The sequence below is a fragment of the Chiroxiphia lanceolata genome, chromosome 1 (genome assembly GCF_009829145.1).
Source record: "Chiroxiphia lanceolata isolate bChiLan1 chromosome 1, bChiLan1.pri, whole genome shotgun sequence".
NCBI classification, from domain to species: Eukaryota; Metazoa; Chordata; class Aves; order Passeriformes; family Pipridae; genus Chiroxiphia; species Chiroxiphia lanceolata.
Window position 1 is genome coordinate 38,360,841 of NC_045637.1, and position 22,201 is coordinate 38,383,041.

General features: G+C 39.6%; 1 protein-coding gene across 2 annotated transcripts in view; it reads left to right on the plus strand.

The window, feature by feature from the left end:
- Positions 1–9,026: 9,026 nt before the first annotated feature.
- Positions 9,027–22,201, plus strand: part of CA8 (carbonic anhydrase 8) — a 48,569-nt gene continuing 35,394 nt past the window's right edge. The window contains exons 1-3 of one of the 2 annotated variants that reach the window (XM_032684649.1): positions 9,027–9,160; positions 9,479–9,670; positions 13,487–13,611. In XM_032684649.1, the coding sequence (XP_032540540.1) occupies positions 9,082–9,160; positions 9,479–9,670; positions 13,487–13,611 (396 nt within the window). In that variant the 5' untranslated portion in view covers positions 9,027–9,081. The remainder of the gene's footprint in view (positions 9,161–9,478; positions 9,671–13,486; positions 13,612–22,201) is intronic. The other variant, XM_032684644.1, reaches the window with a different exon arrangement.

The window sequence follows — 22,201 nt, forward strand, 5'->3', positions numbered from 1 at the left end:
AACATTTAAACTAAAACAAAATCAGTTTCTTCTTCCTAGTTAACTACATGAAACATGATTAATGAATGATAAAATAGAAATCTGAATGGAAATATCTCCTTTTCCAAGGTTCCAGTTAAACTGTTTTGAATTGCAAATCTGAGGATGTGAGCTAAGCGTCTTTCAAGCAGTTTACAGATTACAGTGTGATCTCACTGCCTGTCATTTCCTGTCTGTCGTCCCTTTAAGTACTTGCTCCTTCATAATTATTAACTGCAGTTGGCTACTGGACTTTGAAACTGCAAACTGCTTTCCAAATAATTTGTTTCCTGCTGTATATACTTTGAAATCATATGGTTTATTATCTGTCACTGATTAAAAGTGACACAACTAAGAGGAAAAAGGTAGAAAAATTTCAGTGAAAATAGGGAGCTCTTTACTGACTATAAAATGTGACAAAGTGTCAAAACTCCATAATACGAAAAAAATAAAGCAGCTATACTTAAAATATGGTACTGATTCAGTGATGAATAGAAAAAATGATTAGAAATAAAATCGATTGTAAGTGGAAAAAGGAGTAAACAAATATTGATATGAACTAGAAATTGCAGGCTATAAAAATATTGACAAACAATTCAGGAAAAATCCATAACCAGGTTTCATACAAATAAGTAACATTTTTATAATAAGAGAAGAAACCCAAAGTCATTACTTGCTGAAAAAGTGCATTTGTAGATGATCATAGAATCATAGAATCAGCTGGGTTGGAAGGGACCTTCGAGATCATCAAGTCCAACCCTTGATCCACTACCGCTGTGGTTACTAGACCATGGCACTAAGTGCCACATCCAGTCTCTTCTTAATAATCTCCAGGGACGGCGAATCCACCACTTCCCTGGGCAGCCCATTCCAATGGCTGACCACCCTCTCTGTAAAGAAATTCTTTCTAATATCTAACCTAAACCTCCCCTGGCACAACTTGAGACCATGCCTTCTTGTCTTGCTGATAATTGCCTGGGAAAAGAGACCAACCCCCACCTGGTTACAACCTCCTTTCAGGGAGTTGTAGAGAGTGAGGAGGTCTCCCCTGAGCCTCCTCTTCTCCAGGCTGAACAGCCCCAGCTCCCTCAGCCTCTCCTCACAGGACTTGTGCTTCAGTCCCTTCACCAGCCTTGTTGCTCTCCTCTGGACCTGCTCCAGGACCTCAATATCCTTCCTGAACTGAAGGGCCCAGAACTGGACACAGTACTACAGATGCGGCCTCACCAGAGCTGAGTACAGGGGCAGAATCACTTCCATGGTCCTATTGGCCACACTGTTCCTGATCCAGGCCAGGATGCCATTGGCCTTCTTGGCCACCTGGGCACACTGCTGGCTCATGTTCACCTTCTTGTCAATCCAAACTCCCAGGTCCCTTTCTGCCTGGCTGCTCTCCAGCCACTCTGTCCCCAGCCTGTAGTGCTGCAGGGGGTTGTTGTGGCCAAAGTGCAGGACCCGGCACTTGGCCTTGTTGAACCTCATCCCGTTGGAATCAGCCCAACTCTCCAGCCTGTCCAGGTCCCTCTGCAGAGCCCTCCTGCCTTCCAGCTGATCGACACTCCCTCCCAGCTTAGTGATGATAAAGAGATAAAATATTCATAAGTATTTTGCGAGTTTCATGCTTGGAGAGGAGTCTGATCTGTGTACAAGATGTGTGTTTAAAGAATTTTGCACTTTATTAGTAGCTAAGTGGTATACAAAATCACAAAATTATGATTTTTAAATCTGATTTAAATCTATGGACTCACACCCTGGATTTCCATAAGAACAGACCCTCGGTCTCTTCAGCAAATTTTTAACAAATACAGGAAAATATTATAAAAATTAAATAATTTTATCATTATACAAATATTATAAGAATTATTATAATTAATATTATGAGAAATATTAAAGAAAAAAGAGAAAGGAGATAATCTACATAATTGGTTAGTCTGACAAAAGTCACAGGAAAACTACAAAATACCATTTATATGGGACTGCAGTCATAAAAACTTGATGTAGAGAACTATAATTAATGCTACTGACAATAGTTTTACTGGAACTATGTCTTGTCAAAGAAACATATAATGAGATTACAGATTTTGATGAGGCGTATGATTTACTAGTGTACAAGATTCAGATTAAAAATAAACACTAGGACTCATTCAGATGAACGGCATTTTAGGTCAACAAAAGGTAAAATGATAATGCAGTCTGTGTCCACATTCTGTAGACTGGCTCCTGGTTACCCTTGCTCAGAAAGAGGATTTAATGTTTATACTAAATGGCAGCAGAACAAAAGATTCAATATTTGATTCAACAGCAAAATAAAGACTAATGTGAATCTTCAACATGAAGATAAAAAAGAAATTAATGAGTACATACAGGTGAAAACAAGAGCTACACAGGAGAATTTTGGTATCAGTATTCAGATCACACAGAGGTGACCAGACTAAAGGGGGTGAGTACATTAGAGAAAAAACACAAAGCAAAAAAGGCTCTTCTGTCAAGGCAAACAAGCATAATATGAACCAGTGACTGAAAGTTAAAGCCAGAAAAATTCAAATTAGAATTAGATACCCATTAGCTAACACTGAAAGAGATCAACCACTTAAACAAGCTCTCGAAGTAATGAATTCTTCATGTCTTGATGTCTTCAGGTCTGGAATTTCTGGAAAATGTGCTGTGGCTAAACACAAGTTATTATTTACTGATAGCCAAGTATTTAACTTAATACATAACACTTTCATGAAATGTAATATCTTGTGATATAGGAAGCCAGACTGCACTCTGAAGGTATGATTTCATAGCTTTACCAGAACACGGTACATGAGCACTTTGTCATCTATGGATGTTTATACATTGATAAGCAAAACTTAGTAGAATGAATGAAGAACTGACACTCCTTTCATCATCATTTTACAGACTCAAATATGTTGTTATTCCCTAGCCTCTTGATTCTCATCAGTGCTTCCCCTTTCTCATAAGCTTCCCAGATGAAAAGCCAACACCTGTAAGCCAATGTCTGCTTGTGCTCTTCTACTGAAAAAAATGATCAGGCTCATTATTCAGCTCCTTTTATTTTAAACAGTAGAAGATATTATGTATTTTCCTAATTCAGTGCTTCCTTTTTAAATGTTTAATTTGCAAGTAGTGGATTTAACGTCTATCAGCTCCACTGACAAAGAGCCACTCCTTTTCAATAGCTACTAGATGAAATTCATAATCCTTCAGGAATATCATCTAATGCTAAAGATCTGAAATTATTACAGCTAGGTAAATACATATTTATCATCCCCTTATTGCAAATTTTCCCCTTGAGCTTCTCATCTTCTTCCTTGAATTTACATCTGGGTGTATCTTTAGTTCTGCTTCCTTCCTAAAGAAATAAAGAACTATTTACACAGGAGTTTTGCCATGTCAGATCCCTTGATTATCATTTGCATTCTCTATCATTGTGTTTCAGAGACATCCTATTTCATCCTTTAACTCACTTTTTCTTTTAGCTTGCTAGGGGGAAAAAACCCCCCCACTTCCTTCTACTCTTCTACTGTCTACAGGAATTCACTTTTGTGCTTACTTTACATCATCAGCAATTCCTGTTGTCTTTGCCATTTTTTATAGTTCTTGACACATTTTTTTCCCAGAGCTAGATCCTTTTAGGGAAAGGAAAAGCTCCAGGAAACTACACAGATTATTCTCTAAATTTTTTAGTGTGCCCTTAAACACACTGTATTTTTTATTTCTTCAGCTTCCTTTTGACTGTAATATTTTTAATCCTTAAAAAACTACTTCCTATTCCTTGGTTTTTCTTAAAGAACTTGAAACTATCCTCCCATAATTTTAGTGTCCTCTAGCTTAATGTGTAAACTCTCATGGGCAGCCATAATAGTCCCGTTTTACACATTTGAACACTGGGAGAATACACACTAATTATGCCCATCGGTTTGTGAGCACTGGCCTGTTCCCATTTTCCCTTCATCTCTTGTGCATGTAAGAGGCTTATACCTGTACTGTAGAAAAACTCGGTACACACTTGCAGATCAATGTGTTGATCATTTAATTTCTTCCCTAAACCGTGCATATTGTAAGCGAAACATGGGAAGTGTGTGCAGGACTAGTCTTCTACCCTATTAGCTGGCAAACCCAGGAAGCACAAATTTACACTTAAAAGATCTTAAAACACTCAAGGCCACTGAACCCACCCTTCTGTGTGGATGAAAGGGGAAATTGGGATTCAGAGGACATATTTTTGCAATGTTTGCATGATGGCATTTGCCAATGTAAACCTCACTTGCAAACATATGGTGTCTTTCACCGTGAATGGTTTCTTTTTGCTATAAATGGTCCCTTTATTGAAAATGGCCTCCCTTTACCTTTTCATCTTGAACTATTTAAATTACCCAACCATCCTTTTCCTTTTTGTAACACATTACTTCAGCTGCAGAAAAAAAAAGGAAATAATATTATTCCAGGAATACTGGAATATTATTCCTTGTAATGAACTAGTTCCTTTTAAAACATGTAGAGAGATTTTCAATGTTATTACATATAAGCTTATGCTTTAATGTTCAAACACAGAAACTTTCTGCTTACACTTCTAAATTTGGAAAAGAATAAAACGTATTGGAGAGAGTAGCCTGGCAAGAAATAAAGATAGAAACAAGACCAGGAGAGAGATGATTGCTGGTCAACCTCATAGTCAATACAGGACACAAAATAGGAAGCCTTATTCACTGAAAAAACTAGATGCTCTGGGTCCCTTCAGTTGCCTGTCTTCCTCTATGGACATCTCCTTTTCTTTCAGAACACCTCGGCAAGAGCTCAGATTTGGCTTAGAGAAGCATAAACAGACTCTAAATTCCCTAAAATGGAATGCTCTATTATCCCACAGAATATTTATCTCCTTATCTAAATATTAAGTCCTATGTGCCCTCAACTACTCTACGCTGGCAGAAAGGTAATAAAGAAAAAAGTGGATAATAAAGGAAATATGATCATCTCACAGTCTGAATTTCTCATCCCTCGAATCAGAGAAATAACTGTCAGTTCTATGGCCTGGAAAGAATCCTGAAGGTAGAAATGTATAGTTTAAATAACTTGTATGTAATTCTGGATTTTTTCCTGTAGATTTCTTATTAACCTGTACAGTTGCCTGCATTGGACTCTCCCTTTTGGAGTGGTGAAAGCAGTAAGTACAGTTGTGGAAATATAACCTCTTAAAAAATGTTGCTAGTCATTAATGATGATTTATGCATAGAAATTGCATAGTTTTTGGATGGAGAATTCTGGTTCAGGCCTGGTTTTCTGAGTATATACATTTTAAGGTGTTTGGGGAAGGTATACTGTCTGTTGAAGAAAAATCAGTGACTGTTGAGAAAATAATAATATCTAGATAGAGGAAACACAAGAATAGTTTCTTGCAATCTTACCAGGATTAAGTATTATATCAACCATGTTTCAAAATGCCATTTCTTGTTTGATAAAAGGAATGTCAGAGACTACACTGCTTCTGAACTTCTGTCGTGTGAGTTCAAAGAGGAACTATTAAGCCCTGGATTTGTGCCTGAGCTTTTTTTCCCTGCTATCATCAAAGGGTATGATCATTAATCTCAATTAAACAAGAAGTCAGCAGGTTCCACAGAATTAAAGGCTGAACTGGGATTTGGGAGAGAGGTGCCCTGCTCCTGTTTCTTTTGGTGAGGTATTATGTCACTTATGAAGGTCATGTCGGCTGGGCTTCTCCTACTTTTTGCCCATCTGTTTAATAGTAGCTTGAGGACCACAACTGTGCCTCCCTACAGATTTATCAGTGTGCTGAGCCACCATGAGCAATGAACTTTTACAGAATAAAGAGTGTATTTATATGTATTATATATTTAACATCTTTTCATAGTAAGTTCAACTACTGGGAACATCTACACAAGCAATTTTAGGTGTGCCTAAATCATTAAAGGAGATCAAATCCCACAGATCTTGAACAAGGCCTAGATCGTGCCACTGCCTCCATCTGATTGTCTCAATCCTTTTACTTGAAGCTGAGCTCATAAATGAACAAGTTGGTTTGTGCAGAGATTGGTCAGGTCAATACCTGCATTTGTGGTTGGAGTTTAATGTAAGAGGTCTGTTCTGTGCTCCGTTTCATTATGAAGAGACAAACTCCATTGTTACTTACACACTTCACCACTAAAGAAGTTGCAGGAATCTTCAGTGGAATCTAATCTGTTGATTAGATCATGCTATGCCTGACAGATACTATGGAAGGAATAGGATATACGAACAGAAAACTACTCAGTAGACATATGAGAATAAAGAAATCCCGACTATTCAGTAAGCTTTACCTGCTATGCCTAATTTTGCAGAGAGATATGGAAAGAATGTAAAGGTAGGAAGGGCAAAAAATACATGTTGCTTAGTTCTTAAGTTCAGTTATGAATGAAAACCATCAAAACTATGGAAAACCATGAAAAGTGTTTATTGCAAAACAGGAACTTATAGGTCTAATAATGTTGCCCCTCATAAGCACAAAATTCTAGACATCCCACAGGAAAGCTACTGCAGGAAATGACTTAATAGAGGGCATGAATGAAATACGGTATTTCGAGGAGTAAGGGAATGAGCCCAGCCTCCTAGGACTGCTTGGTTTTTTTCCAAAATATGAGACTCTGAAGAGGAAAATGAATTTCCAGTCAGATGGACCACAGTCAGTGATGATTTAGGGGAATGTTTGCTTTTTCCCATGTGGTTGAGCAATGATTCAAAGGGATTGACATTAACAGAAGCAGCTAGTGTGGGTTTAAGATGTGATTGGGGGATAAACATAACAACTAATAAAGACAATTTGGTATGGAGTTGGGTATGCATAGACATCATCATATCTCACGTGACTAAAATGTATGTTAAAATCTGATTTTTGTTTGTACTGATGTCAGGTTCTCACTATATGAAAATGTCTATTTGCTTTTTTTTTGTCTCTGTAAGCTGCACCATGGCTGTACTTTGTTTGGGTAGTATATATTCCTTTCAACCATCAATAGTGAAGAGAGTAACTAAGGATGTCACAGAAGGAAACCTGTGTTTCTCTTCTGATCTTGAAAAAAACCCAACCTAGTACATTCTACTTGTTTTGTCCTATTTTCTTTCACCTTGCATGCAGTTCATGAACCAGTAGTCTCTTGCTTCATTAATGAAGTTTCATTTCAGTCCTTCTCCTTTCATCTCACATTCACACTGATGATAATTTCTGCTCCCATGTCAGTGCTGCACAGAAAGAGCAGGTACTGCTGCTGAGTTGGGGAACACTGAAGCACAATGAGGTCCACACCTAGATCAAACCTGGTGGATCAACAGCACAGGATCAAGATGTTATCCTCTTGGGATACCAGAATGCAGGGAGGTCTGGTCACTATCTTTAAGTGGACAAGGATGGTAAGCAAAGGGCACTTCCCCTTTACCATTATGGCAATGCTATCTGACTGCCTCTGTTGCCTTTTCTGGTTGCTGTCAGGGATTTCAGACTGTTGATACTGGGTTCCCATTCCCCTTGCATTCACTGATGCAAGTGTTTGGACCACTGCCTAGAAGAGATCTCTACCAGAGGTCCCTTCTGTTCCTTTTTTCCCTTGACAGAATAAATGTTTCCTAGTTCCATGCATGGCTTTCATCAAAGGAGAAGGAAAGGTCCTTTCATAACCTTGAACTGAGGCACCTTTGTGTTGGGGAGAGACTTTTCTCAAACCCTACCTCTTATATAATCTGCAGGAGGAGCTGATGCCACACTTCTGGATCTGGCCTAAGTGAAGGGGTATTTGTAAAGATGTTTCAACTCTCCTTCAGGACCAAAGGGACAGAGCATGGCTCCCTTGCTTATTCAGTGGTTGCCTTACCCTCATGAGAGCCTCTATCCCTGCATAGGACAGGCACAGTGCTGTGGGGTGAGGAGTAATCACAGAATCACAGAATGGCTAAGATTGCAAGGGACTTCTGTAGATTACCTTGTCCAAATCACCTGCTCAAGGAGGGCAAGTTCCCCAGGACTGTGTTCAGATGAATACCTCCATGGATGAAGACTCCAGAACCTCCCCAGGCAACCTGTGCTAGGGCTTAGTCATTCTTACAGTAAAAAGTGTTTCCTGATGTTCAGAAGGAACCTCATGTTTCAGTTTGTGCCCATCACCGCTGGTCCTGTTACCGGGCACCGCTGAAAGGAGCCTATCTCTGTTCTCTTTGCATCTTTCATTTATGTATTTGTATGTATCTTTTGAGGTCCCCTTGAGCCTCTTCCTCTCCAGGCTGAACAGCCCCAGCTCTCTCAGCTTTTCCTCATAGGAGAGATGGTCCAGTACCTTAACCATGTTCATGACCCATTGTTGGACTCTCTCCAGTAGGTCCATGTCTCTTGTTCTGGGACAGCCTAGATTTAGACCCAGCACCCCAGGTGTGGCCTCACCAGCTGTTAGCAGAGGGGCAGGATCACCTCCCTTGACTTGGTGGCATTGCTTTGCCTAATGCAGCCCAAGGTATCATTCACCTTCTTTGCGGCAAGGGCACACTGCTGGCTCACGTCCGACCTGATGCCCACCAGGACCCACAGGTGTGCATTCCAGTCAGGCGGCCCTTAGCCTGTCCCGGCGCCAGAGTTGTTCCTCCCCAGTGGCAGGGCTTTGCCCTTCCCTTTATTGAAGTTGCTCTCCCGGGCGCACAGACCTCCTGTGCCACAGCTGGAGGGGCAGCGCAAACATCCCGTCCCCAGGCGACGGGAGCAGCCCGCGGGGGAAGGCGAAGAAGACGCAGGGAGGACCAGGAGATTAGCATCCCACAGGAGACGCCAGCCCGGGCAACGGCTGTCATCTCACCTCTCGCCCGCCCCACTGCCCCTTTGGGACAGTGACCGGCTACCGGCCTCAATCGGCGGCGCCACTGCCCCTGCCCCTTCCCCTGCCCCTCCGCACGCCGACAGCCGCGGGCGGGGGCGGGAGGGCGGAGGGAGGTCCGAGCCTTGGTGCGGAGCGCCGCCAGCCAGCCTCGCCCCGCACACGCTCACACACCGCACACCCCGCCCGGCCGCTCCCGGGGCGCCCGCCCATGGCTGACAGGAGCCTGATCGAGGGCGCCGAGCCCCCGCCGCGCCGGGAGGAGGCTCCGGAGTGGGGCTACGAGGAAGGTGAGGAGCGGGAGGCGGCTCCACCGAGGAAAAACTTTGACCGCGGCCGGGGGAGGAGGAGATGGCGAGGGGATTTCAGTGGCGGAGAGAAAGGAGGTTCGCCCCCCCGGCCGCCCCGAGGTGCGGGGAGCGGGGAAGCGCCGTCCCGCAGCGGGGACAGGTCGGTCCCCGCCAAGGGAGGGCAGCGCGGGGCCGTGTCCGGGTCCGGCGGGCTGGGGTGCGGCGGAGCAGCCCCTGGCCGCGCCGCGGGGAGGGTCTGGCTGTCCCACAGCGCAGGGTGCCGGGTCCCCCCGTAACAGCTTTTCCCTTGTGCCTCAGGAGTTGAGTGGGGGCTGATTTTCCCCGATGCTAACGGGGAGTACCAGTCGCCCATTAACTTGAACTCGAGAGAAGCTAAATATGACCCCTCGCTCCTGGAAGTGCGTTTGTCACCGAACTACGTAGTGTGTCGTGACTGTGAAGTGATCAACGACGGGCATTCAATTCAGATTGCCCTGAAGTCAAAATCAGGTATGCTGAAATATTGCCTTGGCTTTCCCAGCTAAAACTTGTGTTGCCTTAAGACTTGCTGTATGTGTATCTTGGAGTGTAGGAACAGTAGCTTTTCCCAGCAGTGAGCAGTTGTGCCCATTCAGATGGTCAGTCAGTTTACTTCAGAGCATGTCAAGAATTGCTTCTTGTGGTGGTGTCCTCCAATTCACTGGCATTAACAGCTGTCTGCATTCAGAAGCAATCCAGACTGCTGCTAAGATAGTATGGTGCCAAACTATTCTGTACAGCTGGCAAGATTTGTCCTTGGTCCAAAGACCACATAAGTTAAAAGAACCTTTTCCATTAATTTGAGTGTGTTCTGAGTACTAAGTACAGAGTTGGACACTAAGATAGAAATGCCAGTTATATGTGCTCACAGTATTGGTGAGGACCAGGTAGCAAAGTAGTCCTCATTTCTTAAAGGATGACATTTTTGGTGTCATTCATCAAATATGAATTAGAAGCAAATAATAAGAGAAACAATTCCAACTTAAGTGAAATTGCACTGTCTTACTCGGCTTTTCAACTGAATAAACTATTCTGTATGAAGGAGACAAGAAAGTAGGGAGAAAAAAGTCCATTGTGCTTTCCAGCACTGTGGTAGTTCTTACCATGTGTTTGGAAGAGCATCTATGTTATTCTAACCAGTCTTAGCTAGTAACAGCCTTTTGGGGGCATTTAAACAGCTGAACATTGTCAAACTGTGAGACATTCCAACTTTTGTTTCCTTCTGATATCCCAGTAATACTTGGAAATACAGCTGTGCTAAGAGTGAGGGAGTCAGTTCAGTTTTACACTGAATTTTTTAAAAAGGAAGGGTTTGTTATTTTAATAATGATGCTTTCCTTTATAACTTCCTTTCCTTGATAATTTCCGTGTATTATTGCAACACATTTCTTTCCACAGAATTTTGCAGATTTGCAATAAAACAGAAATATTGTACTTCCAGTCAGTTTTAGTGCCTTCATCAGAAGCAGAGCTCTTTTCTCGAGGGACAAGGTTTTCCCCGCAGGATCAGGAATTCTTGAATTCTCCTGTGGAGGAAGTGAGAGAGACCACAAATGACCTCATCACTTACATGCCAAAATGCAACTCCTTCAATCCTACCTTTCCCAAGGGCAGTTTATAACTTAGTAGCCATAATTAATAAGATGGGACCAACACACCTAAATATGTGCGGAAAACCACTAAGAGAATTAGAAGAAAGGAAAGACTTCTTTTTATGCTTGAATGCAGTGTGATGCCAGACTGATGAGTCTTGAATTATAAGAAAATGGGAAATAGAATTAAAGTTTATGACTGAAGTATGGAATTATGATTCAGGAAATCTTGGTTTAGTTTCAGCTTTTCCTTAGATTTTATGTTACATGATTTCCCATTCTCCATTAGTAAGTTGGGAATAATTTTTCCATTTTTGGGAAGGAAAAGGCAACATTTATTATCTCTACCAAGAGCAGAAAAGAGTTAATAAGCTGTGTCTGACCTAGTATTCTGGCCAATTTTCAGGGATTGAGGAAACTCCTGCAGTTTCTTTTCCTCACAGGGGATCTCTGATGACAAATCCATTTAGCCAGATTATTTTGATGGGAACTGTTGAGCATTAAATGCTTTTGAAACTCTGTCCAATTAATGTGCAAGAGATCCTCATCTACTGTAATGTTAACAGTCAAAGGAAAACTTCTTTATGGAAAAAAGTAAACTGATTAAGATACATATTAAAAATCAATTTGTCATTACTGGTGATTGATTTCATCCTTTAATTCAAGACACGCAGTCCATCTGGAATTCCAAAATCCTTTTCATTATTTAATTGCAAACATTTTCACTGCCTGCTTTCGTTTTGATGCTGGTACATGTGTTATGCATTAAGTGGAAGAACCATGACCAACTGTGTAATGGAATTGTGTACTGAAAAATGCTTTAGAGCATATCCTACTAACAGAGAGATTTCTCTTAAGCCAGCAGCAGATTGCACAGTGGATCATCGTTTCAGAAACATTTTCTAATGAGGATCAAAAATTGCTGAATGATGAAGTGAAGTTAAACATGTTTCATACATTGACAAGAATCAAGATCTAATGAAAGGCAAAGGAAAGATAAACTTACTTCGTACATCTAAATACTTATTGTGGGATCAATGTTATAGCTTAAGCTTCGGATATAAACTCTATGAAGCTCCTGGAGATCCATGACTACATCCTATAGAGAACATTTGTTCTAGTTAGAGTTTTCCTAGAAGCAATATTTTAAAACAGAGAAAATGCTCAATTTTCCTAAGAAATAGCACTAATTGAGTATCAGGATTTTTTATATTTATTCATATTTCTTTAAATACTTCAATCGTTGTTTCCCACAGTGTTCACCAGATTTGTAGATTTTCTCTGTAGGGGATATAGGTATAGATAGAATACAGATAAAACAAGATTAAGTAGCAAATCTGAATCTATACAATTAGGAAAATTAATTTTAGAAATCCTAATGGCTGGTAGATTAGTCATGAGGAATCATGAAAGAAGGATTAACTGGAATTTCTGACTTTTTTTTCCTCCAACCTAATTGATACTCATGAAAACCAAAATTGGTCAGTTTTCTTTCAGTTTTTTATAGTTCTGTATCTTCAGTTTTGTGTTTGTACAGTTGAAATATGATTCAATTGCTAGATTATGTTTTAGTATCACACTATGTCTTGTACTCCAAACTCAGGCTGTATAGTTTGCGTGGCAAAATAACTGTATTACTGAATTAATTTCCTGAAGCTGTAGTTTATGCAGCTAAATAATTCTTATTAATTATCGGAGATTGTAAAAGATTCATTCCAAGTCCATGAAATGTAAGTTAGAATTTAATGGATTCTGGGGAAGACTGTGAGTGGCCTTAAATAAAATCTAGCCCTGGCTAGAAGTCAGTGTTCAATGATTTTAGTGGGAAGTTATCTCCAGCATGTGGTGTGATATTTGATCTGAAGCAGATTCAGAAATTCCCGGGGCAAAACTTTTCCACTGATTAATTCCGTAGTAGTTGGGGCCTCACAATTGCTTGTTTTTACTGCTTATGGTGGAAGTCTCTATTAATGCAAAAGTATTGAGTTGCTATATAATTTTTTTTCTGCCTGTGTTGCAATTGTGGACAAATGCTTTTAAGAAATTCCACATGTTTAAATAAAGGAAGTAAAGAAAAGCCTTGCCTGCCTAGGAACTGTTTTAAGCTAAATGAGATATGTTGTTGCTGCTCTGCTGTGTAGGTCTGATTATATTTTCATATGGAGGCATTCTGTGTCTCAGAATTCTGACAGGTGGTCAGCCTGACTGAACACCTTTACCTAGCAATATATTTGCAATCAAAGTTTTCTGTTAATTTCTATGACTCATAGCAAATATAGGTCATGGAGATAAAGCATTTGGACAGCTTTCCCAGTTCAATTCAGAACCCCTGCCATCTGTTTAGAGCACATGGCTAATATCTTGATAAGAGCAATAAACATATTCATTCTTCTGACCGATAAAGGTACACTGTTTTTTTTGGTGGTGTGTCCAGCTGTTCTGCATCATAAAACAAAGAGTGCAGTATGACAGCAGTTTCACATAGCTGCCTCAATTCATGTTCTGTACCTGCACAGTACTTTGAAAGTGAAGGTGTCAAATCTGTCAACTTTACTCTTCTCCTCTCTGGTACCACTGATAAAAAAGAAGCTTGCTACAATCTACTCATTATATTTGAAGAATACAACTGGTTCTCTGCTTCAGTGGCTTCTCTGCCTTGAAAGTCAAGTTCCTTACCACTTTTCTTCTTTCCCAGTGTTAATAGGTGGGCCATTACCTCGGGGACATGAGTTTGAGCTACATGACGTTCGATTTCACTGGGGGAGAGAAAACCAGCGTGGTTCTGAACACACAGTTAATTTTAAGGCCTTTCCCATGGAGGTAAGAGTGACACAGCATTGCGTAACACTCTCAAAATGCAAAAGATTTTATTTCATAGTCTGAATTCCTGGTAGTCCAAAAGAGGATTTCTTTTAGCTCGACCTGCTTTATATTTCAACCACAAAGCTGTCTTCCTGAGGTGTGCTTTAGTGCAGGTAGATTAGGATATGCATGTGGAACAGAATGCCTCCAGCACTCATCCCACTGTATGATTAATTGGTCATAAAGTTAACTTGAAGAATTATTAACTTTTTTTCCTATTAGTGTTCTAACAAGATCTGCCATTTCAACACTTCCTATGTCACCTTGAGTAATAGCTACAGATGGGAAGAAATAGCCACTGGAAATATTTCTATGGCAAATAATAATAATTTAGGTCAATTTGGAGTAAGCGTAGAACAATTTGTTAATGAAATAGCTTTACATACCTGAAAATTGAAGATTACGTGATAGTCCTGTGTATGGGATAATCCTGTGTATGTTCTATGTGATATCAAAGAATTAAAAGATTTTGAAACACAAGCAAAGTAATGATGCAGTCTGAAAAAATTCAGCTGCTCCTGGGGTTTGTGTTCCATTTAGGCTCCTAGGCAACCCAAAATGCTGGGACCTATTTCTCCTGCCCTCCAGCAGCAGTTCATCATATTACTTCACTTCCCACTGTCCCATTGCTTGCACTTGTCGAGGAGTAGCTTGGAGTATTCCTTAGGCCTGGGCTGCAAGACTAATTTTAAGAGATACCAGCCCTGAAGTTGAGTGATGTCAGCATTACATCTTTTATTTCATTTGTTGTGCACTATTGGTTTTAAAGAAGCTTAAGACTTTTCAGAACTCTTTTTAGTTATTTTTGCCTTATTTATCTATCATAATTCCTCAAGATCCCGAAACTATATTTCTTTTTTTCTCTGTGTTGTTCTCCACTAAAAATTTTTTTATTGTAGCATTCAGGAGTACAGACTACTGGAGTAGAACCACTTTATGGAAAAAGATATAAAAATATTAAAGCAATGACTGCTTAACTAAGTGTAAAAATCTTGTGGACTTGCACATCAATCTAATTCTTAGGGTTGTTCAAATATTTGCTTTGACAGTTGTGGATCAGATTTTGGTGTCTCCTATTTGTTGTTTTGCACTGGTCCATCAAAATCCTCCAAAAAATTCACTCATAAGGGGTTTCCATGTTGACTCGAGTCAGATCACAGAATCATTTAGGTTGGAAAAGACCTTTAAGATCCACAAGGCCAATCATAAACCTAACACTGCCAAGTCCTCCCCCAAACCATGTCCCTAAGTGCCACTTACACATAGATCTTCTTTGCAGATTAATTCTAGGCAGATCCTGGAAATGCAGAATTACTTGAATGGGTAAGACTCATCAACCAAAGGGAAAGCAAAGGAGTGACTTCTGCATCCTGGTTACGTAGCATAATACGTACAACGTGATTTATATGGGCAGGAAGACCTTCAGAATACTACAGTGTTCCCCTGAGGCAGAAAGTAGCCTGTTCATTATGAAACAGCTCTGCTTAGTACTTTTCCTCAAGGCTAATCTAGCATGCAGTGATCAAGAAATATTCACATGAACTGTGTTGAGAACTGAACTTGGGAATCTATCAGGCTTCCTATCCCCTGGTTTATTAAGGATCACTTGCAAACAGTCTTGGTGGTATGTGGGAACAATCTATTGATCATCTGCAGAAACCCCATAATTATCTACTCCAAATGAGTCCAGAGGAAAATATGCTTGACCCAGAGATACAAAACAAAAAAGGTAATCAGTCATGAAGGGATTTCATTCTTCTCCCACTTTAAAAGCAGCACAGCAGCTGCACAAACAGAATTCTGGCACAGTAGAAGAACATCAGCTGGAGGTGAGCAGGCCAGAGTTTTTGTCTCTTGCATCTAAGCAGCTTTCAGCTAAACTCTGATTTCCAAGAAATAATTACTGATGCAAAAATTCTGTGGTAGGAAAAAAAATGGCTTATAATACGCTTTAAATACAGTGTGAATATTTCATTTTGCAAACAGATCCTTCTGCAGATTAATTCTTACGGTAGAAAATGACAGTGCAGCTGTCATTTTCTACCGTAAGAATTAATCTACAGAAGGATTCAAGGTCAGTTGCATACAGGTGTGTTGGTTGAGCTGGTTCATCATCTTCTGCTCCATATTGCAAGAAAGTGCAAGCAGTTTATTTGACCATAGATGAGCTGCATTTCCTTCTGCTATATGCACAAAGAGCTGCTATATTGATTCCCTTTTAAATAGTTCAAATCAAGTATTATACTTGAGCAATAATTTCACAGGTGCTTGTGACCACTGTAAATGTTTATGAAGCAATACACCTAAGACTTTTTTTTTTTTTTAAATAATTTTAATCAAGGACCAGGAAATCTCGTTTTCTTAGTTTAGACATTGGCATTAGTTTATGTGTTGTTTGAAATCAGGTCCTATATTCTGAATGCGTATTGGCCTTAATTTTCACTGTGTTTGTTAGTTACTGAACACAAACAGCAATTGATTCCTATTTTGGCTACATACAAGCAGTCTGGTGTAGTTATGCTTTCGTACAAAATAAACTGTCAGTTGTTTGTGCATCAGTGCATGCCTAGAAATATGTTGAGCACCAAGCACGTAAGTTTGGATCTTCTTCCAGTGGACCAAATCTAGTAGGACATTTTTCTAAGGAACTAGAAATTATTTCCATGGCAAATGATAAAGATTCTCCTCTCTTTGTGGGGGAAAGACTAGTCAGGGGGATAAGCAGTAATATGAAAATGGAAGTACTTAGTTTAAGCGGGTACATTACCGACACAACAAACTTGGCCCGGATTATATGCTCTATTACACTGTTATAAAACCTGAGCAGTTGTACAGAAACCAGCTTTTTAGTTTGAAGAGATCTGAGAAGACTATCTAAGACTAGCTATTGACTGGAGCAGGAGTCTGTTTTTTTTTAGGACTGAAGACTCTATGACTTTATTTTATTACATTGGACCAAATAATTGTGGAACAGCTTCAGATTATCAGTGTAATGACCTTTGTAAATGATGACTTCAAAAAAGAGTGTTGTTTTTTAAAAGTTTGAAAGAGCAATTCGCAGTTAATTCCTTAGTCTCTTCACCTTTGGTACCATAACTTCTTTTATAGAAATTAGGCAATAGCCTGTATCATTTGGGTAATAGCCCATGTCTTGTAGTTCAGAACTCCAGTATTTCTTACTACACAGCTGAGGCCTTTGTATGTGGTTAGGATATATAGGTTCATGGTGCAATTGGTTAGACTATGCAGCTTATGTAACCTCTGGAACAGCTGCTTGAAGTAATTAATACTATCAAAAAATGTTGTTCATGTGGCTTGGAGGCTGAGTTATTTGTTTTTTTTTTTTCATTTTTATATGAGGTTCAGCAAAGATGTGTTTTCTACCTTCCTTGACTGAAGAAACCAGGATGTTGATAGTGATATGCCAGTCTTTTAATTTTCACTGAAACATCTGTGTTTGCAATCAGTCAGGAAAAGAGGACAAAACAATAATTAGTTTTTAAAGGTAAATATTGTAACACCGCTTTTTAAAACAAGGAAAAGCAGAGGGCTGTACATATCAGTGTAATACTCCTCTCTCTGTTCCATGAAAACAAGAGCATGAAGGGCCTTCTTGCCTTTTGGCCTGAAGTTGGAAGGAGACATTTGTGCAACTTTCTCCAGAAATCTTTCTCACCAAGAACTGCAGTAATGCAGTGTTACATTGGGCACCACATATGTTAAATGTTTAGTAAGGTCTTAACATTGAGAACCTGTTGTTTGCCAGCAAAAAGAACTGGGTATCAAATATTAGATTGTGCATGTTTCCACAGAGCACTTATACAAGTGTGTTATCTGAACCTGATTTAGGTGTAGGAAAGAGAGGAACTATTTGGAATCTTTATTTCTCACCTTCATGTCAAGAGTATGGGTTGGAGAAGGGGGAAGAACAAATGATGAACTAGTGAAACTGACTCTCTGCCTTACCTTTGATGTATAACAGGGAGATAGAGGAGGACAGGAATAGCAAATTACTGCAGTTTATTTTTGTTGTTAATGAAGTCAAATGGAAGCAGCTAAAAATGGATTCCCATAGTATCTGATCTCTCTGTAGTGCCAGGCTGAATGAACTTACAGTCAAAAAAGAAATGAAAGCCAGCAGGGGAAAGTGAATCACGTGATAACACCAATACTGGTTTATGAAGAAAAAAGAAAAAATCATTTCACTACTTCTGAAGTGAAGGGAAACAGGGAAATTTATGCCTTAAAGGTGTCTCTTCCTCTTAGTTACTCGGGTGGTGCTGTGACCAAAGGCACAAGCTGACCATAATGGCACAGTTGTTTCCAGGCCACTGCTCTGAAATAAAACTGTATCAGAGAAAATAAAAAGGTTCCTTTCACCACTTGCAATATAAATAGGAGGATAATTCTCTGTAATCCATCCTCTTTAAAATGTAGGATTACATTAGCTGTGAACCATGTGAAAGCTCTCAGTAGAAGAGTGTTGGCAGAAAATCATTAAAAAAATGTTTCCAAGATGTGCAGGAAGATTAAAAACTATTGTTGTCTGTCCTACATTTTTTGACTAGAACAGAAGAAAATCCAGTTGCTAGAAGGACCAGAATCAGTTCTGTACAGGAATAAAAGCTGATCCTTTTTGTTGCATAATGAAGAGCAGATTAATTCATTCCGTAGGTTCTTTCAGAGTCACTGAAATATCTGCTGCAATGAAGGTAACAATGCAAAAATCATATCCGACCCTTGATCTGATTTAAACCATTAGGTTTTCCTTTGTTCACAAGAAACATTTCCTAAGGTACTCATCAAACAGAGTTACATCTTTAGAGCTTCAGGTTAGGCTGTCAGCATTACGCTTATCTACTCGTCTTTACCGTCTTCAGTGTGAGGTTGTCTCTGTGCCCAGCTCTGAAATCAGATATCTGCATGCTGTGCATCCCCTTTTGTTGGGGTTGACAGAGAACCTGTCAGCAGCCTGGCAATTAGTGACGAGGAATTTAAACAACTTTTAGGAAATATTTACTGTGTTGCTGGACGGAACAAACGCAGCCCAGACCAAAGGTCACCAATCAAAATGTGTATAGTGTCACCAATAGCATGTCACAGCATGCACGGTGTCTTCAGTGTCACCAATAAGAGTGTGTACAATTGTGTTGTGGCACGATAGTGTACAAAGAGTATAAAAGAAACACTTGAGAGCAATAAACAGCTTTCTGATCACCTTACACCTGGACTACGTCTGATATCTGTGTCGTTTTTGGCCGTTCTGACTTCAGCAGAGACACCCTTTCTAGCATTTCTTGAGAAAAGGCATCATGCTTTCAAAACAGAAATGTATTTTTTGCCAACTTTTAATATTTTTTTACCAACGTTATTTAACCTTGCCATCTCTTTTAATCATTTTCTTATTAGCTTATTTAAGCTAAAAAATAAAACAGAGTATTTGCAATAGAAAATCTGGGAGGCAATGTACATGCAAGCATGTCTCTCCCTCTTTATGCAGAGAATTACAAGCTGCAGAAGGATTGGGTAGGTGTGAATGGCAAGCAGAATTTAATCCTTGTTGACAGTAGTTTCTAATACAAATATCTGATATCTGGGGATTTTTGCCAGTTACTTTAATGGGACTATGATCCAAGTAATAAACCCTAAAAGATAAGTTTTAAACCAAGGAGTAAATCCTGTTGCCTTAGTTGATTGCATTGATTACCTACTTGTGAAAAAAGAATTATTTCTACTCATATTGGCAGCAAAAGATCCATGAATGAAGAATAGGCAGTCATGAATGTAACAGGAGGCAAAAAGAACAGATTCCAGAAGAGTTTATGTAGCATTGCACTGAGATCTGGAACTCTTCTCAGAAATTGCCCAAGTTTTCTGGTAGAAAATTAACTTGTTACCAAAAGGTTTGGCCAGTCTTCTAAATTTTTGAATCATTGTGGGTGAATACTGTGATCTGTGATTAAATACATTGTGTCTTATAAGGAAATGATGGTATTCATGTAATAGCTATATCCTTGACAGGTTAAGAATAACAGACTACTAATAGTTCAAAGCAGATATGATGATTGGACACTATCCAACTTTTGAGGACAGAATTGTGTAAAAACACAGGAAACCCATGCCAATATTTAAATAGGTGTTTTCAGTTTTATTTTCTAAATCTCAGTGATTTATACAGAAGCAATTTTTTAGACATTATGTAGATGGCATTTAGGAACATAATAATAACACGTAGCTTTACACAGCACTCCATGGGCAAAGTTGGTCAGCACAATTCCAGGACTGTTAGTGAATTGTGTTACATGGCATTCTAGTCCCATAGATGCAGATGTTTAAGTGTTTTTCTGCATTTTTCTGTGTACTGTACACTCTGCAATCCCCTAATTGATGTGACTTCTGCTTGGATTTTTTGTAGTGGGACAAAGCTGTGAGGTCTTTGTCCCCTCTCAGTATACAGGGAAACAGGAAACCAGCAACAAGATAAAGTTACCATCATCGTAAAAGCACACATGACAAGCTTATGAGATTGCTAGTTGCTAAGTTCTTTCAGTGTTATATTTTTATTGTTGTTGAGGGTTAATTTGACCTAAGTAGGCACATGCAGTCTCTGAAATATACTTTGTTTCTGGGTAATTTGCCAATATGAGCTTTGGTTGACCCTTGTTTTGCTCAGTCACATATAGTTTGAATTTTTCAGGGAATGCTTTGTACTGTGAATTCCTGAAAGCAGGTGCAAAAATGGGCTGAGGTGCTAGCACGAACATGCTTTTAGCTTGTCTAACACCTGAAAAAATTCTCACTTAAGCTCTGTGGAAGAAGTGTTTACATATTCAGGGGTAGCAAATGTGAATTCCTTTCTGTGCAAAATCTACAATTTATTTATTGAATTGTGGAAGATATAGAAGCTACCAAACTCCAGGTCAAAGGGTGGCATTAACACTCTATACTGAAACCTCTTTATCCTTTTGTCTGTTTTTTAAGAGCCATTTACAGTGAGTTTTGTATGGAGAAGCTTTTGGGCTCATATGCATCTAAAACTGTTTTGAGGTGGCAATTGCAATCATCTACTTCTACCAGGATGGAGAATTTCAGCAGTCATTGAAGAAATAAATTTTTCAAACTAGAAATGACTGAGCAGAATAGGACAAATTCTTCTAAGGGAAAATTTTGCAGGTAGAGAGAAGTTGGAGGTGAAGGAAAAGAGAATGAGAAGAAAATGAGGGGTTACTCCCCTTCTCTGGGCTCCATATTCCATCTAATCTGAGTTTATTGGTTTAGTTCTGCAAGAACTTGAACCTAGGGCTTGAACCTAGAAGTTAGATTCTTGGGAGTTTCAAACCACCACACCTAAGAACTGAAAACCTTTGAAGGCTTCCATGTATTTGCTGTTATGCCTGAGTGCTTCATAAGCACATATAATGTAATCCTTAACACATCAGTTTAGGGGAGACAGGTTCTGCTATTGCCAACGAACTGGCAGAAAACAAGTTCAAAGGCATTAAATTGTTTGGCTGTAGTCACATATGATGCTTTTTTCAGAACTGACAGAGAACTGCCTCAGGATTCCTAGATGCTTGAAATGCTAGTAAGACTTTCAGACATTGTAGTACCGGAATAACTAATTTAGGTTGTAAATCCCAGTTCAGCAATTTAACCACAGAGATATCTGATGCCCTACTCCATAGAACACGCTGTTGCCAATGTCATTCCTGCCTTTTTGCTGTCCCAGCATTAAGCCACATAGTGAACTGAACTGGGGGCAGTTAAAGTTTAGCAAAATTTGTGGAGTTCATGGAACTCTGGGAGAGGAGAAAAGCATAACACTATTATGCAATCTGCAAACTTGAAATTCAAGAGAAAACTGTTGGAGAGGCGTAGCGAAGTTTGTTATTTCAAAAGAAGCTTACCCAACATTACAGGAAAAAGTCCTGAGTGAGTTTCCTAGAGGAGTGTACTATGGAAGAGCAACTGCTCGCTGGATAACAGTCAAGGTTATGATCTAAGAAGATAATATGCAGCTGCAGATTCTCATCTCCTAAGAGACACCTTTGCCTTGTAACACAAAGAACTGTGGGATTCAAATTAGTTATTCATAAAACTTAGTGCATTGACAGGGAAGGAGTGTTTTCTATTCTGCCTTCATTAGAGAATCTATCATTGAAAATTAAACTGTTTATTTTATTCCTTCTACACATGAACAGTCTGGTTTTAAATTCAAGCCAACAGATTGCAGGCAGCATTTTGGAATTGGACATGCTTTTATTAAATGCTTAGTCATATAAATAACACTTTCAGAATTAAATAGTTAACCCATAGCACTTTGTGTTTTCTGTCTTCCTGATGGCATTTTTAGTCTGTAATATCATCAACTATCCATCAAGGTCCAGTCCTTTTCCCAAGCTTCGCTCTGTGTAACTGTGGAGCTGTAAAGCACACGCAGACACACACATATGCCCACTCGAGTTGGCAAGAACCAGACTGAAAGCAAACTGGAGAGCCCTGCACCAAAATCCTTGCTTTTTCCTTGCTGGCCTTCGTAGTTCAAGGG